The sequence below is a fragment of the Benincasa hispida genome, chromosome 12, assembly GCF_027475165.1.
Source record: "Benincasa hispida cultivar pf3 chromosome 12, pf3_genome.v1.1, whole genome shotgun sequence".
In the NCBI taxonomy this organism is placed as follows: Eukaryota; Viridiplantae; Streptophyta; class Magnoliopsida; order Cucurbitales; family Cucurbitaceae; genus Benincasa; species Benincasa hispida.
In genome coordinates, this window is record NC_143489.1 from 66169814 (window position 1) to 66188303 (window position 18490).

At 30.5% G+C, this 18490-nt stretch overlaps 2 protein-coding genes across 5 annotated transcripts; one reads left to right on the forward strand and one right to left on the reverse strand.

Annotated features, from left to right (window-relative positions):
• Window positions 1-1607: 1607 nt before the first annotated feature.
• On the forward strand, window positions 1608-6770 carry LOC120067142 (uncharacterized). Of its 4 annotated transcripts, none has more exons than XM_039018586.2 (6): window positions 1608-1874; window positions 2818-3093; window positions 3294-3352; window positions 3431-5275; window positions 5530-5680; window positions 5773-6770. In XM_039018586.2, the coding sequence occupies exons 2-6, from the start codon at window positions 2973-2975 to the stop codon at window positions 6429-6431; spliced, it is 2835 nt and encodes a 944-aa protein (XP_038874514.1). In that variant the 5' UTR covers window positions 1608-1874; window positions 2818-2972; the 3' UTR covers window positions 6432-6770. The 4 variants fall into 4 exon arrangements, with proteins under 4 accessions (XP_038874514.1, XP_038874516.1, XP_038874513.1 ...); XM_039018588.2 differs by having other exon boundaries at window positions 2869-3093; XM_039018585.2 differs by having other exon boundaries at window positions 1608-1869.
• Window positions 6771-7430: 660 nt separating this feature from the next.
• LOC120067143 (transcription factor MYB106-like) lies at window positions 7431-13201 on the reverse strand. Its single transcript, XM_039018589.2, has 3 exons — window positions 12686-13201; window positions 12358-12487; window positions 7431-8129 (listed from the first exon to the last, which is right to left on the reverse strand). The coding sequence occupies exons 1-3, from the start codon at window positions 12816-12818 to the stop codon at window positions 7538-7540; spliced, it is 855 nt and encodes a 284-aa protein (XP_038874517.1). The 5' UTR covers window positions 12819-13201; the 3' UTR covers window positions 7431-7537.
• Between the last annotated feature and the right edge of the window lie 5289 nt (window positions 13202-18490).

Sequence of the window (18490 nt, forward strand, 5' to 3'; positions counted from 1 at the left end):
TGGATTAAAAAGTGTAAAGTTAAATATTGAATTAATTTTGAGTGATCATAGATGTGTCCTAGAATGATTTTGAACACAACAAAAATAATTTTACCCATTTCAAAAGCACTCTGAAACATATAATTAAAAGTAAAAAGTCATTTTTACTTATCCAAAGTGATGAGGAAGAATCATAAGATAATTAGTATATTTAAATTTAATATTAATTTAGTGATTAATTTAGATTAATCAATGTTTAATTATTATTTTATAATTAATTAGTTATTCATGTTGTTTCTTTGTAAGGTTATAAATAGTATCTTTAGGTTTATAATAGAAAACTTATGATCATTCACTTGAATAGAACATTGTTCTTTATAAAATATTCATCCTTCGGAATGAATTTTCTTTATTTGATATGGATTTGACCTAGATAACTATTTCGCTGCATCAATTGGAATATCCAAATAAAATTATAATGTGCTCTTTTAAATATAAACTTATTATATTACTAAAAAAGAATTGGATTGATATTATTACCATCTGTTTGGCCTTATTGAAACTGTTTGTTCTCTGATACCAGCTAACTTACTAAAAGGTTAATTTATACAACAAATAGATGAATTAAACAAGTAATACTTTTTAATTTGAGATTATTTATTAGAAAATTAAAATGTTAATGCATCACCATCATATATTGTGGGGTCATGAACCTGGATTCATTCTCCCAAACACAAAAGAACCTAAATTTATTAATTTTTAAAAAATAAAATCAGTTTAAAGTATATAAATGACTTTAATTTGATTTGATATTAAATTAAATGATTACATATAACACAATGAAATGTTTTAATGATTTTTTCTTTTTGAATTTATTTTGTCAAATAGGATTTTGATTTTACTTTCGCAATTCGCGATGCCTAAGCAAAGCAAAAGCAGGGGATGCTAAAGCAGAAAAAAATATAAAGTTCACCGTGAGGTATGAAAATTTGTGTGCTTTCTAGTCCTAGCTATTCCGAGGGTTAGGCACTGAAACGTTCACGAACTGCCACGTCACTAATCGTAAAGACCGTTATCCGGTTGAGGTAGGTGATTTTATCATTGCCTTTCACCACCAATCACTTGATTCCAGCGTTTTGAATTTGAATTCTCTCTCTCTCCACAATCTAAAGAGACGTTACAAAAACTCTTTCGATTCTTTAAAAATGAATAAAAATATATAGCTTTTGAATTCATGTATTTTTTAATTAAAAAAATTAGATTTTGAAATTTGTAAAATGAAGTTAAATACCATTTTACTCCCTATTTGTCCAATTTTAATCCGTGTTATCAATAAATCTTAAATTTGATGCACGTCTATTTTGTGGTCGATTTTTAAAAAATAATTTGGTATCTATTGTCACTATTATCATAAATTTTGAAAATATATTTATTTACAATAACTTTGAAAATATATTCAGGTATTGTATTTTTTTCATAAAAAATAATTATTATATTTAGACATTTAAAATTTATTATTAGAAGCATAAGATTAAAAGATGAATATTTGAAAATAAAAAATATATGGTATTGGGACGAAAATAAAGAAACAAAAATAACGTTCTTATTTTATCCGACTCATTACTTCGGAGACCCACTTCCGCTGTGCGTCTGTAGTAACAATTAAGAGAGCTTTCGCCAATTCTCTCTCTCTCTCTCTCTCTCTCTCTCTCTCTCTCTCTCTCTCTCTTTTTCTCTCGCTCGCTCGACTGTAGCCGATCAGTCTCCATTTTTTCCGGCTTGCAAATCTCTGAGAATCGCAATCGTTTGAAGTACATTCTGAGGTCAAAGAAAGAGATAATAGCTAGAAGAAGAGCGCAAAGCTTTTCTGATTCGGCTCCTTATTTCTATGTAAGGTTTGGCTTTAAATCTTCTTGTTTAATTTTCGGACTGTAGATTCTCATTATTCGATTTCTATTATTCTACTGTATTATAGAGTAATTCTGTGAACAAAAACAAGAAACTTGATGGCTTAGTTTATTGATTCCCTCGTTTTGTTGTTTACCTTGAGTTTGGTGATAATATTCTATTCGTTTTCTGCATTTCTTCCTTTTGTCTTTGAATTTTTCTGACTGTTTAGTTTCTTTGAAACATATAGGTACTGGAAGTTTAAAATGATTAATCGACTTCAGTTTCCATCAAATTGGATTAAGAACCTGTGAGTCTGGAGTTTAGATGAATGTTATCGTTGTGAGTAAATCGATGAATGCATTAGGCAATAAGCATTTATAGGAGAAAGAAAGAGATAGTAGCCAGAAGAAGAACGCAATGCTTAACTGATCTTTCTTTTATCTTTAGGTTTTTGTTTCGAGATCTTCTTAACTAATTTTCGGATTCTAGACTCTCGATGTTTGGTTTCTCCGATTCTGCTGTATTTTAGGTCAACTCTGTAAACTGTAACAAGAAGTAGAATACTATTCGATTAAATCTCTCGTTTTGTAGTTTACCTTGAACTTTCGTCGGTGGCGTTATATTCCTTTTCTGCGTTCCTTCATTTTCTTTGTGATTTTACGGACGCTTTACCCTTTGAAAAAGGTAGTTAGAAGAATTTGAAAATGATTAAGTCGATGTCAGTTCCCGTCAATTTCGGATTTATAATATTGTGGTTTAGTTGAGATGTTACCCCTATGTCTATATCGATCGATGCAATAGATAACATCTTAACAACCATATATCAAGAAAAACGGGGCGCGTTATGCTCCCGATTTATCTCATCTTTGACTTTGTTTTCATCATGGGTTCGTGGATTATTTGAAAGGCTAAACCTAATGAAATTTTGGATTGGTTCAATTTTGACAGTTGCAGGACTGAATTGCAATTTTATATGCTAATTCATTAAGAAATAAACAGCTTGCAGATGCAGATGGATAGGTGGATAGAACAGTCGAATACTTTATCCTGTCTTGTTTCTTTTCCCCGTATCTGTTGAATGACCTCTGTTTTCATATAAGAAAATGGGAGTTGAGAAAGAAGGTTTGAAAAGTGGAGGAAGTTATGTTGGGGGATTCTTTCAGTTGTTTGATTGGACTGCTAAATCTCGAAAGAGATTGTTCTCTAGCAAACCGGATGTACAAGGTACAATATCAGTTTCTCAAGTGTAGAGTACGCATGTATTTAAATAAAGAAATAAAAAGTATAGAGTACGCATGTATTTAAATAAAGAAATAAAAAGTATAGAGTACGCAGAAACTAGAAAGTCTTTTCTCCTGGTTGTGTTCTCACACTCCTGTATATGTTATACTGTCTATGAACTTCATTTTTGCTTCTCTCCACAGAGCGTTCTAGACAAGGGAATAGAAGTGCTGGAAACTCGCCATTGACACAGGTTCATCTGGTGAGTGGAACAACATTTTTATTTCGATTTCTTTTCCATTTGTCTAGATATCTGGTTGATTCCTTCGAATATTTCCAGATTGATTTGGATGAATGTGGAGGAAGGCAAAGTATTAAAGGAAGCAGTGATTATAGTTGTTCTTCATCTGTAACGGAAGATGAAGGATGCGGAGTTAAGGTCCCAGGGGTAGTTGCTAGGCTTATGGGATTAGATTCATTACCGTCATCTCATTTTTCAGACTCGTACTTTACCCCATCATTTGATACTCAATCTCTTCAAGATGCTCACAGTCATAGGGAAAGTTTCAACTACCGTCATGACTGCCAAATCATGTTCTCTAGTAATTTGCTTGATCAAGTTGATGACCGTGCACCTGCCCCTGCCAGGAAACCTTCAGAACCAAAACCTCAGAAGACTCTGAGCAGGCCAATAGAGAAGTTCCAAACAGAAATCCTCCCTCCTAAATCAGCAAAATCAATTCCAATTACTCACCATAAGCTATTATCCCCTATTAAGAGTCCTGCTTTCATACCAAGTAAGAATGCTGCTCACATAATGGAAGCTGCTGCAAAAATAATAGATCCTGGACCTTCAGCAACTACCAAGAGTAGGATGTCACTGATTGGATCTTCTTCAGCACCCTTGAAATTTCAAGCTCCAAAAGAGAAGATAGATATACCACAAAAACTGCCTCCAGTTAGGTCCTCTTCAGTTAGCTTGAAGGTCAAAGAATTAAAAGAGAAGGCAGAAGCTTCTCATAAATCAACCAGGTTTCTTGAAACTTCTAGAAAGCCTATTGAATCAAATGCTTCCAGGCTTTTGAAGGGACAGTCTATGAACAAAAGCTGGGATGGATCTCAAGATGCATCATCATACAAGGTTTTACCTGATGTGGAATATGGTTGTAAGAACAAAGGAAAATCCATATCGCTTGCAATACAAGCAAAAGTTAATGTACAAAGACGAGAAAATGTGAATACCGATAGCCACAGAAATTTGACTGGCCAGAAACAACAGACTGAGGTCAAGTCAAGCCAATCCTTTAAAACGCTGGCAAGCTCTAAGAAAAATCTGCACGTGCAATCCACTGTTTGCAATGCTTCTTCTAACCAGCCACTCAAGCAGAACAACCAGAAACAGAACTGTCATGTTGACAGGGTAAGATTAGCATCAAAGAACTCAATTTCCAACTCTGAGGGCAAGAAACCGCTAATGGGAGATTCATCTTTTGGACATCGAAGAAATGCAGGAAGAGTAGTCGTTGGCTCAAAAGCTGGTGCTAGGAAGTCTAGCTTAGAAATATCTGACAGGGAAAAGGAAGACTTGCATTCTAATGCAAAAAATCTTCGTAGGAAGAAACGGTCAATAGATAGGGATCAGCGCTTTGACAAGAAACAGGCAACGGATAATATATTAACTGACAAAACCCAGATGCCAGTTCATTCAAGTAATATCGTTGACAGATCTTCTAGTACTTTGGCTCAAGAATGCAGAAAAAAGGGCACAGATGTTGTTTCTTTTACATTTACTGCACCACTTACAAGGAAGGTGCCTGGAGACACCTCTGGGCACATAGAATCAAAATTTAGAGAGACGCTTGGGTCAGATAGTTTGAAGTCATCCTCTATAGAGTGCAATGTTATTGGAGAAAATGCCTTGAGTGCTCTTTTAGAGCAGAAGCTAAGAGAATTAATTGATAAGGTCGAGTCCCCTAGCTTTGGATCTATCGTTGGAGGATCTGAGAGTTCTTGTATATCAACTTATGATCATCTTTCACCCTCTCTTGATACATTCGATACAATATCATCAGAGCTGAATGAGAAGAACCAGCACAGTTCTGTTAGCGGCAAGCTGGTTAGCCAATACAATTTTGATTGCTCTTCAGCTGATTCTTCGTCACAAGGATTAAAGCATGAATTCCCGGTATGTGAACTTTGTTCTCTACTTTTTAAAATACATTTGTTAATTTCATCCAATGCCATTTAACTAAAAATTAAAATTATGTTTCTTTTGTTTTGTTTTGTTTTGTTTTTTTTTTTCCTTTTTCTGTTTTTGGTAACAGATGTCATGTTTTATTTGTTGGATTTTCCATTTTTGTAGTTCGATGGGTCTTACTTTAAAATGTCCTTGATATGTTAAAGCTCGTCTGTGTACTCTGAAACATTTTTTTTTTTCAGTTAGAACATGGGATTGAAGAATGTAGCAGTAATAGTAAGGATCCTGATGCTGGGCAGTCACTCCAAGTTCGAAATCCGAGTCCCGTCTCCATTCTTGAACATTCCTTTTCTTCAGAAAGCTGTGACTCATCAGATAGTAACGGCAGAGAAGGTAGATTATTTTCCTGCACTAGGAAGAATTTTCTCTTATTTGCATTACTCTTCACTCTTAAGTTACAGAGTCTTAAGTATTCCAATTACCAGGTAACAGGCTTTGCTCTTCGGTCCAAGGCCAAGATGTTATTGGCATAGGTTTATCTAAGTTCAATTCAGTTGAAGTTGATACAGAGTTGCTAGATTCTGCAACCTCCATATCCGAGGAAGCACCAACGTTCACTAGTTCATCTATCTTGAGAGGTTCAAAAGGACACATCAGATGGGAACTAGAATACATAAAGGATATACTCTGCGATGTGGAGTTGATGTTTAAGGACTACATATTGGGGCGTTCTCATGAAGTTATAAACCCTTATCTATTCAATATATTAGAGAATCAAAGCAAAGGATCGGAACGAAGCCGTGGTAAATCCAGGCTTAAACGGAAGGCATTATTTGATTGTGTGTGCGAATGTTTGGACTTGAGATGTAGACAATATGTGGGTGGAGGGTATAAAATGTGGGAGAAAGGAGTGGGAGTTTTGAGAAGAAAAGAACTGTTAGCCAAAGAGATATGGAAGGAGGTTTCAGATTATAGAGGAATGGGGGATTGTATGGTGGACGAACTGGTCGATAAGGACATGAGTTGCTGGTATGGAAGATGGATGGACTTTGAAGTCGATGCTTTTACGATCGGAATTGAAGTCGAGACTCAAATTCTGGATTCTTTAGTTGAAGAAGTGCTTGCTGATATTGTGATTCCTTAAAAGAGCCAACCAACCATATTTTCCAGGTATTCACTTTCCTCATCTAAATTAAATTGTATCTTGTGAAGTGTATTTCGGCTTGGAATTCAAATTATTATATCATCATTCAAGTTGTGCTCGAATGCGAATTTTGCTAAGTTAAGCACTTTAACACACGTGCACAAATAGGGATGTCGAATGGGCCGCCATTTGTGTACTTAATCGAGCCATCATTATTGGTAGTTTTTGGGAGGCACAGGTTACTGCAATTTCATTTGTATTTTCTTTTCTTTTTAGTTGGGAAACATCATAGGCCTGAAAATTTATTGAGAATGGATATGCTCTTTTCCCCTGGCTTCATCTGTCAGCTGAAAATTTTTAAATCACCACCAAACCGAAGAGGTTAAAGCCTTTTTAGTTTAATTGGTGATCTAGTATAGTATAAGAACACAAGGTCTTTGTGTTCAAATTTCATTAACGTCGTTTCCTTTCTAATTAGTTTTGATATACTTTTTGGGACTTATAAAAGACTGCAAGTAGTGGAGTGTTTAAGTATTGGCAAACTCATCTGGTTAAGCTTTTTAGAATCAACATTATTCGAAGAAGGTGGTTGCCTCTTAATAAGTCATCAAATATGGGTTTTCTTTTATAATTTTTTAATCGATGCTCAATTTAGGAGCCCTTAAACCTAGTAAAAACTTGTTATCATAGATTCTATGACATTAATAATTAAAATGACAAAAAATTAACTGTGGACCTCACGACGAAGCAACTCTATTTCTTGCTTCCAACGACTCAAGAAGTCCACAAGAAACTTGATCTATGGTGGGGTCATAAGAGATGGCTATGGTTCTGACAAAGATCCAAGTGCAGGACTCCTTTCAAATTGTCGATTAGCATAGCTTATCAACTATAGCCCCTAGTTTGACGCCATCTTGTCTGGCTATGAGAGTGATTCTACTATAGTGAGAATTTGGTGATTTAACAAAATGATTGTCCTCTAGGAAAGGACACAGGTCATTTTCAAGTAGAAAAAACAAAACTCCCATTCAATTTTCAGTACACTATAGACCTTATTACAGCAGATTTGGGAGAGCCTATAGGAATAATTTTTTATTTTATATTTTTTAACGACATTCTTCTCCTTCTCCATTAGTATTATTATTAGCCCAGAACCAAGACGATGGCTCTTTGAAATTCTCACATACATTCTGACCTAAAACCCCATCACCTTCCCAGTCCCAATTCATCCATTCATTATTAAAGTTCGATGAAGAAGAAGGCCAAGCAGAGTAAAACCATTCCCCACTCTCAATAATTGTACTTATCACTCCGTTTTGTCGTTTCTCAACATCAGTCGTCAATTCCCAATTTTCTTCCTCTATTTTTGGATCCTTCGTTGTTGAATTATGACCACTTTTACTTGGTTCCTGTTCTTCTTTAGGCATGGTCGTTTCAGGTTCTTGTTCTTCCTCAGCTATGGAATTAGATTGGGAACTTTCTTTTGGTATTGTCGTCTTATTCGTCTTGTTCTTCTTGAGTATAATAGTTAGTTTGTTGTTTGGTTGGCCTCGGCTGCTGCAGCTTCGCTTTGAACCAGATTTTTGGGGAGCATCCTTTTTGGTGGTGTTGAAGATTTTCTTACTCAAATGAGAATTCCAGTAGTTTTTTATTTCGTTATCTGTTCGTCCGGGTAAATGTCCAGCAATCAGTGACCACCTATACACCAAACATACACACAAATGCATGAGCACATAAACTCTAGGGCAACGATCCTTAAAAAGAAAAAGAAAAAGAAAAAGGAAAAAAAAAAAAAACAAAACCCAGAAAAGTTCGAAAACTCCGATACATACATCATGGTACATAAAGACTGGGGCAACGTTTTTTTTTTCTTTTAAAAATTGGGGTTTTTTTTTATTTTTCTTTGAAATGTGTCCAAAGAATTAATAGACAGCAATTTGCCAATGCAATAAATTTTGCAAATTTTCGAAATCCTTGGCTTACTCTATCCCTAATAGGGAGTAAGATATATTCACAAATTCTTTATTAGTCTTAAATGTACATAACTAAATTTACCATCACTCAAAACCAGTGATTTAAACACAAGAAAGCTTAGGGAGAGAAAATGTTGTTGGAACAATTAATTATTTGGGTTGGTTTTTAAAATCATGTTCGCCATATAGCAATTTTAATCATATCTTTTAAGAAAACAAAACCTGCCAAGTTCAAAGGATCATTTTCACCCTTTCAAGGATGGATATTTCTAATTTAAGCCTAGTTTAGTGTGTACAATGAAAGGAAACGTTAAACAAGCCCGAGCTTGTTTGATTTGAATGTAGGCCATATTTAGAGACCTTTAAAACTGATTGGGTTTAAACTCCCGATGGGAAAAAACAGAATATTGATAGTTCATGTAAGCGTTTATTTCATTTTAATAAAGGGGCAATTATAGAAAACGAAACTAATTGACATGTGTCATATTAAATTTTAAATTTTAAAATGAGCTATATTGAGGATTTAAAAAAATACGTTTAGTAGAAAACAAAAGTCAGTTTGGTAACCATTTCATTTGTTTCTATTTTTGAAAATTAAGTCTACTTACGCTATATCCACATCCAAATTTCTTCATTTGTTATTTTTCTTTTTTACCATTAATTGAAAAATCCAGAGCAAAATTTGAAAAAAAAAAAAAAAAAAAAAAAAACCTCAACATTTTACTTGAAAAATATGCAAATTAATAAGAAATAAAGTAAATATACTTAATTTCTTATTAATTTGCATATTTTAATAAGAAAAGTAAATAAAATTAATTTTCAAAAACAGAAATAAAAATCGAAATGAGTACATTTTCAAAAAACGGGTCAAAATAAATTTAGTTTGATGTATGGTTTGGTAACTACATTTCTCGACCGCTGGAACTCTACTCAAAATGGGTAGGAAAAAGACCCTCTCAATTTACATCAAACAAAGGTACAGTTAACAGTATCTATAAAAAATCCACATAGTCCAAGAGTGCTGTGTTATGTTTCTAAGCCCAATTTACTAACTTTTACGTTTCGTTTTCTTAGCTACAATAACACTAAGACACGTTTCAAAAAGTCTCCACCTGAAATTAATACACTTTCATCAGAATTGATTTTATAGTGATTTTAAAATTGACAAAAATGATTTAAACCATTTCTATCCCTCTAAAATATGCCCTAAAAAGCATTATCACATTAAAAAAATTACTTGAAGTTTGAAACGTATATATGCAAAGTACATGTATCATGAAATTGATATATAGCGGTCAATCAGAAAAAGGAAGGATAAATTATAAAAACTACACTTAAAAATATAATAATAATTATAATTATATCTCAACCTTCAATGATAAAAACTGAGTTCCCAAACTTATATACTTCTAGAACTCAAAATTTATTAAGAAAATAAAAGATAAAAGTCTATGACTTCTAGATCATTTACTGAACTAAGTAATTAATTCAACTGCCCCATTACTCTATAATTAGCTGGCATTCATGAATGAGCTAGGCACTAAATGACCAAAGACTAATTAATAAAAGAGAAACTTATGGCCTCCAATATAAATAAAAATACGAAAAGTCTTAATGACATGTTTGTTTATATCTAAAGGTGGATGATGGGACACGCAAAGTGGAAAGAGCATGAAAATGATGTATTCTTTCTAGCTCTAGGCCCGTGAGCCCAACAAAAAAAGGAAAAATAATGCCATTACAGGGAAAATGTGTTACACGTGTTTGTGTCCTTTTAATTAAAGTAATTTTTATTATATTTATTCGATATCGTCAGTCTGAAAAGAAAATACTAATTAATTGGGAAAAAAAAACGGAAGCAAATTGTTTTAGAGGAAAAAAACTGAATATTAAGTAGGTGTTTGGAACAAAGACGCAAAAACTTTGTTACATTATTTACTATTTGTTATCATTTTTATTACTTTACATTTATCATTTTTTATTATTTGTTACAATGTTTACTATTTTCTTCTCAAACTAAAATGGTTTACACCTCAAACACATATTATTATAACTCAAACTAAAATAATCTACACGCCAAACACAACCTATTATAACTCAACTATAATAATCTAAAACTATAATAACTAACTCCTTCTAAGTTACAAATTTAACCCCTCAAATTTGTAAATTTTCAACTAAAATCAATCTACTTCAAGCGATATAGTATTTACACAGTCAACTTCAAAATCAGAAATTCGATTCTCACATAAAGTACTACAAAATAAAAAACTAAATAAATAAAAACTTACCAATTTTAAAATTTAATCTATAAACTTTGATTTTTTTTTTTTAAAAAAAGTTTACAATCTGTTAGAAGATAGAACACAAAAATTGGAAGTATGAGGTTCCAGTAAACATAAAATTCGTACTCTTATGTTAACTATTTTTTTTTTTTGGAATTTATGAGGCGAAAAATTGAAAGTTTCTTATTGGATACAAAATTAAAAGCTTATAAATATATTGAAAAATGATAAAATAAATGAAAATTTCAAAGTCCAAAAACTAAATTTGTAATTTAAACATAAGTAAAATACTATTTTAGTTAAACTTTAATCTCATTTCAATTTTAATATTCAAATTTAGTTTATGTATTAATAAATCTTAAAATAAGTCTTTTCTTATAAGGTTGAAGAAAACTTTTGAACTTTGTAAAACTAATAATAATAATAATACTTTTTATTTAAGAAAAAAGTAGGGAATATATTTTTAAAATTTAGAAGATTAATAGAGCATGTATTTTTTAAAGTTAAAAATAAGCTAATACGTACTAGTTGTGAGATTTAACGAAAGAACTTTAAAATAAAAAAACAAATAGAATTAACACACCAAAGCACGGTAAGCAAATTGTTCTTTAAAAACTGAAAACTGAATTAAAACAACTCGGTTACTAGACAGAGAAAATAATCTCTAAAACAGTATATTTTTATCGTACACTTTCAATTTAATTCAAAGAGTTATACATTTTTATAGTAGTTTTTTTTTTAATTACTTTTTCGATTTTTAGTTTGGAATCTTTTTCAAATTGTGTTTGATTCTCATTCTTCAAGTGTAAATTCATTTTTGTTGTCGTTTTCTATTGCTAGGTTTTAGAATGAATTCTATGTTATTATTCTCAGATGAATTTCTTTAAATTAGTACTTGGGGATACCAGGATACCCTATGAGAAATTATGAAAGAATATGTTCTATAAAAAATTACATAAACATTTTTAAAATGTTCCGAATAATTTTATCGTTTTCTGTTGATAACTTTGACAAAATTCTTTGATACTATAAGTATTAGCGATGGATTTTTTGTATAATAGTATTATAGAATCACAAATGAAAAGGAAATTACAAAAAAAGAAAAAGAAAAAAAAGAAAAAGAAAAAAGAGCGAGATCAAATGTGCCAAAAGAAACTGATTATGATGATCAAAAGACGAGAACGATGTGGACAAGAAGCCAGTGAAGCTTGAAATGATCAGAATCTCAAAAAGAAGGATAAGGAGATAAAAATTAAAAAGGTTGGAATGCGCCAAAAAATTGATTATAATGATCATCAGGAAAATAACGATGTAGCCAAGAACGACAAGGCTGAAATCAGTCGTAAAGCTTGAAATGAAAATCAGAAGTGGAAAAATGTATGCAGAAAAGATCATAAAAAAATGAAATTAAAAGTTCTAGCAAGAGGAAAGCGATGCAGACTCAACGAAGCAAAATGTCGGTTGTGAAGAATCAAACGGTGATTTACTGATACAAGTGCCATTTATTCGAAATTATATACTCCAATTAAACCTTAAATGATGCATTTCGCCGATAATTAAAAACCGAGGAGCATAATTATTTTGAAAACGAATGGCGAAAAAAACTGCCCGAAATTCCATGCTATGAAAGGGGAAAAAAAAAAGAAAAAAGAAATATGCAAGACGAACCGATTTCCGAGAGTCGTATGCAATTTGAGAATAGTTTCGTCCTCTTGAGGAGTGATATTCCCTCTCTTCAAATCTGTTCTCAAGTAATTAATCCATCTCAACCTGCAACTCTTTCCGCACCTCAACAGCCCTAGATTTTCACACAAACACCTTCAGATCAATTCATATCTCAGATACATAGAACTAGAAGAAGCAAATTCAGATCAATTCGTAATCTAAGATAGAACTAGAAGAAGCACAAATTCAGATCAATTCGTAATCTCCGATAGAACAAGTAGAAGAATCGCAGCATTTAATCGCACAGAAAACAAATCAAAATCAATCTCACCAGCATTCTTCGGTAACGATCTCCATGAACCTTCGCCGTTCGCTTCGATATACTTCTTGAGTTTATCGTCTTCCTCCGCTGTCCAACGGCCTCTTCTCAGTCCCTCCTTCTCACAGCACGGCGTTCTCCCCATCCTCTCTTAAACAGAACACTGCCTTCAAAGGAGATCGCAAAAACTTCCTCTCAACGCCTTACATAGACTCCTCCTTCAACTTCCTTCACAAACCGCATTAATGGAAGATCCCTCCCTCTCCCTCTCCCCCTCTCTCTCTAAATTCTCTGTGTAAAATAGTGGAGATGCTCGTGAATGGCTGAGACGGCAGTACCGCTGTACGACTAAGCTTGTGCGATAAAAATGGCTACGCTATGAGTCTATGATTCTATAAGCCTATTTTTCTGTATATATATCAGTTTTATTTGGCAGCGCCAATAAAGCTGTGAGAGCCTTATTTCAAAAATAAAATTAAAAATAAATAAATAAATAAAAGTTGTAACGTGAGAGAGCCTACAAATTCCGGATGTCAAATTTGCCCTTCTATTCTAATTTAATTCCAATCTGACATTGGAGAACCCCTCTCCACGTAATCACTGTAATCAAATTGCTTCCACTGTAACGAATTTATTTTATTATTCATAATTCAAACAATATGGTTAACTTGTACTATTTAATTAGACCGACTTTTCATATTAGGATTGATTGATGGATTACGTTTAACATCGAAGTAAACATGACCTTAGCCTCAATTTAGAAGAATATGTATTTTTTGTTTCGTATCTTTAGTTTTCTTATTTTTTTTAAATATGTATATTTGATTTCTTAATTTTCAAAATATATATTTTTAATCCTCTAATATATTAGAGTAGGTTTAAAATATATTTAAAAAAGTGTTTGAGCAAGGTGTGAAGTTATGAAATCATAGGTCTACATTCTTGCTATAAATACTGTTTTGTATTATCCAATTAATTATAGTCAACACTATTTAAAAATCCTCATTTGCTATTTTTTTCTACAGTGTTTACTATTTCCTTCTCAAACTAAAATATTTTACACCTCAAACGCATACTATTATAATTCAAACTAAAATAATCTACACTAAAAAACACAAGTTATAATAACTCAAACTAAAATAATCTACACCCAAAACACAAATTATTATAATTCAATTATAATAACTTATGACTATAATAATCAACAACTTGTCCAAACGTACCTTAAATGTTTGAATTTTTATTTGTACGTGTTTTTTTCGCTGAAAAAATATTTTATGTATGTGTGTGAAATGAAGCTAGATATATTAAATAGTCTAGAACTTAAGTTAAGACAATTTTAATATAAGTAGAATTCAAAATTTCTAAAAGTGAATTAAGACTTTTAATAACAATTAACGACCATTGATATATTTGGAGTTGAAATTATGTGAGATTTTTTTTTTACATTTTTCTTAATCACTCATTTTCAAATACTTTTATGCGTTTTTTTTTTTTTTGTCATCTTTAATTTAAATTTTTTTAAAAAAAAAACTAAGGAAGAAGAAATAAAAAAATAAACTTATTCTTCTTTACAAATCGTGGAATGGGAAAATAGAATCTCGTACTTCAAGATCGATGACATAAACTTTATATGAATTGTGTTATATTCATTTTGAAAAGTAAGAAGACGATTAATTAAAGTTGATGAGTGAAATAAACATCCATTTTAATTGTCATGGTATGTATTTTGGAAATAATTAGGTAATATGAGATTACATTTTTACAAGCATGTGTATTAAAAGCAAAGATGAAAATACTCATGGATATATCAATATATTCGTAAATCAAAGGGTTTGATATCAATATTAAATATCCATGAATATCTCCAACATCTTTTTTAAATGTTCATAAATATAAAATATGTCAAATATTTAGTCCAATATGAATATGACTACTAATGACAATATTCATAACTTAGTTTTGGAGTAAAAACAACTTAATTATTAATCTAAATAAATTTTATGCATTTCGTGTCTTTATAGAAATATCCGTCGATATCGATATTTTATCCATATATCCGTAAAATTGAAATTTTTATATCGATATGGACATCAATATTTTAAAACCTTGATTAAGAGAAATAAGGAAAAAAATCGTTTTGTTCCCATAAAATTTGCGTTAGATAATTAAATCATAAAGGAAAAAAAATACATTTTTGGTCTTTAGGGTTTGGGTCTAGTTTCTCTTGAGTTCCTAAGTTTCAAAATATTACACATTTAGTCCTAAAGTTTTGAGCTTGGTTTCAATTTAGTCCCTAGGTTTTAAAATGTTACAAATTTACCCTTAACATTTAAGTTTTACTTCAATTTGGTCCCCTATGTTTCAAGATTACACTTTTAATCTCGATTATTCAGTAAATACTCATTTTCTGTCTTTAGTATTAATTTATGTTAATAAATTAAAAATCACTAAAAGAGTTATAAATAATTAAGTTTCATTATTTTTTATCAATTAAAAATTTCACTTTATAATTATTTTTAATTAATCAATAGAAATTGACGTCAATGATTGAAAGTAAGTATTTAATTAAAAATTAAGGTTGAAAATATAAAATCTTGAAACCTAGAGACCAAATTGAAACAACAGACAAATCTCAAGAGTAAAATTATAATATTTTGATAAGGTCTAAATTGAAACAAAACTCAAAATTTAAGGACCAAATATGTAACATTTGAAAACCTATGAACCAAATAGAAACTATACCCAAAACTTAGAGACCAAAGACATTTTTCTTTAAAAAAAAAAAATAGTTTTATGTATATATCTTTTACTTAAAAAAATATAAAATAAAAAATAATGATTGTGTCTTTGTTTGTGATGATGCCATGTTTATCACCCATATTAATTTTTCCCCCAAAAAAACCCTATATAAAAACAACAACAAAAATCTAGAAAACGTGCAAAAGTAGCATTAAAGTTATTTTCATAAAAGAGTACATAAATTTATAATTCTAGAGTCAAAAAAAATTAAATGGTATTAAATTGAGTTATTAACACATCTAACCTACTATATATAAAATTTCGTGGATTTGAAATATGCAACAAAGATACTACAATAAAAGAATTAAAGTTATTTTAGATTCACAAATTTTATACAAAATTGAAAATCATTTCTAAATTTGTTCATTCAAACGACTTTCTTTTCTTAAAAAGTTAAATACAGAAAAAAGTTAAATTAGGCAATAAAACCACTCAAGATAAGAAAAAATGAGAAGAAAAGAAATTTATTCTTCCAAAACCTTAGTTCGCAAAAGAGTGCACGGATACATTGTAACAGAGATGTATGATAAATAGAAAAGCAACTCTACATCTTGCATCCAGAGCTTAGCTTTGTTAATGAAGAATGATACTTTAGAGAGGTCCAATGATATATCATTAAGTTAGTCTAGTCAATCTGATTCGACTATGATATGTTTGAAGTTACATAACTGTATACTAATAAGCCCTAAACGGATGGATCATCGCTTCTAGGATCTTAAGTTCTCGACATCTGGGAACTTATTCCAAACTAGCAAAACACATCCGTTCCAAGTGCTCGCAAAAGCATCCAATTCAACCTACAGGCTTCGCAACCCAGAGTCCAATTGAATCCTTACATCATTTTGACCATTTTATCTCATAATTTAATTATCTTTTCTTTTATTATAATTACGATTATTTTAAAACTATTCTTAACTGTCATTCAATTCATTAGAAAAAAAATATATATTTTTCAATAACAATTACACTTTTCTGCTCATATTTCTTTTCTAAAAAAATGCAATATTCAAAACCTGATCCTCATTCTACAATTTTTTTGGTTCCATTTTCTTCTATTTTCATTCTAATTAAACTAAATGGCTTTAAAATTGTGGACTACAAGCTTTAACCATTTATGAATAATTGCGTATTAAATTATGGAAGTAATTGGACAGCTGTCCAAAATTACTGGTGCCACGTCCTCCATTGGTTTGAAGATCAAATTTCATTATTGAATTGAATTCCCATTAATCTCGTAAGGCGGTTTGGATCGTGGATATAGATTTATGGGTGTGAATGTTAAATACCTTAAATTTAAATGTGAATAATTAATATTTGTGTTTGAATTTACTGAATAATCAATATCTTGAAGTTAAATGAATTTATTTGATTGATCAATTTTATATATAGAAATTAAAATTAAATAATTATTTAGTCAGATGTATGAGAACAAGTAATAGTTATGATTAAATTTAATTATTATGAATAATTTTTAATTAAATATTATTTAAATTATTTTATTTGATTAACAAAAACAATTAAATAAATATAAATTAATAGAATATTAATGAATATTTTATATTAAATAGTTAAGATAGCATAAAATATCAATGATAAATGTAGTAGTTGAAATTTATTAAGTCTAAATAATATATATAGATATATCCAAACACAAATAATAATAATAATAATAATAATAATAATAATATTATTATTATTATTATTATTAAAATTAATAGTAATTATTAATTGATACTAATTTATTAATTTAGTAGGCTAAAAATCCAACATGTATAGAGGGTATTAAAAAAAATTCATGTCATATGGGTTTTAAAGTTTCTTGGATAATAGTATCCTGAATTTTAAAAAATAAAATACTGTAAAACAAACAAAGGTATTAAATATCTGTCTAAAATTCCATCAAATTATCTATGAAATAAATACGCAATTATAGATTTATTATTCCCACTCGTCAATATTATTATTTTTTTCAAATAATCCATTCTTAGCTACTCTTTAGACATTAGCTTTTCATTAAATATTATAAGAAAAGTTAATCTCAAAGATTAATTTAAAATGCCAAGAGATGAGCCATTAAATATAGAGCTCATTTGATCTATGATAAATCACCAACATATTCAAATAAGCATCAAGTGATACATTCAAAATAAAATTGAATTTTATGTCTAATACAATTCTTAGTCTCATATGTCCATGAATTAAAAAAAAAATGTTGAATAGACTATATTTATTGAATACAAAATTAAAGTTCATGAATCTATTTAATACAAAATTGAAAGTTTTAAAGACCTTGTTTGACGAGATTTTAGAAGAAATTTAGTTCGCTACATTTGAACTTTGTATTTGTATTGATTTGTTGTATATGTAGGTACAATCTCTAATATATGTTCTTTTGATTCTTTCTCTCGAAAGTAACAAGAAGTTTAAGTCTTCCAAATCTTCTTAGAGCTTCAACTTCGAAGTCTTTAGGAGCTTGGAGTCTTAGTCTCCTAAGTTCTCAGTCTTCAAATCTTTAGTGTTATTAGGCTGATGACCCTTCACAAGTTCTAAATACTCAAGATCAACGTTGAAGAGATGAAGAAATGGCTTAAAACAATTCTGCCAAATCCTAGATACTCGGAACTCGATGCTGTTAGGGATGATGCCCTAAACTCTCGTGTCTTGTAGTTTGTAAACACAGTTTTGAACAAATGCTTGTAATGTATGATATATGATATTTTTTTTCACTTATTGTCTATGAACATTGGATGTTTTATTTGCTCTACTACAAACCAATAAACTAAAATCTTTAGTTGTCATTATGTAACTTAAGCATGTATGTAGAGACATACAAGTGAATCATGTCTTAAGTGATAACCAAAATAATCTGTAGTATATGGATATAGGAGGGAAACCTTATCCTGGTAACACTACGAATATGGCCCGCTTTGTAGAATAGTTATAAGTGTTGTGACTTGCTATAGATGGTATGATCCTGATCATTTATGTGGGGACATGCAAGCATGGGCGTCCTAT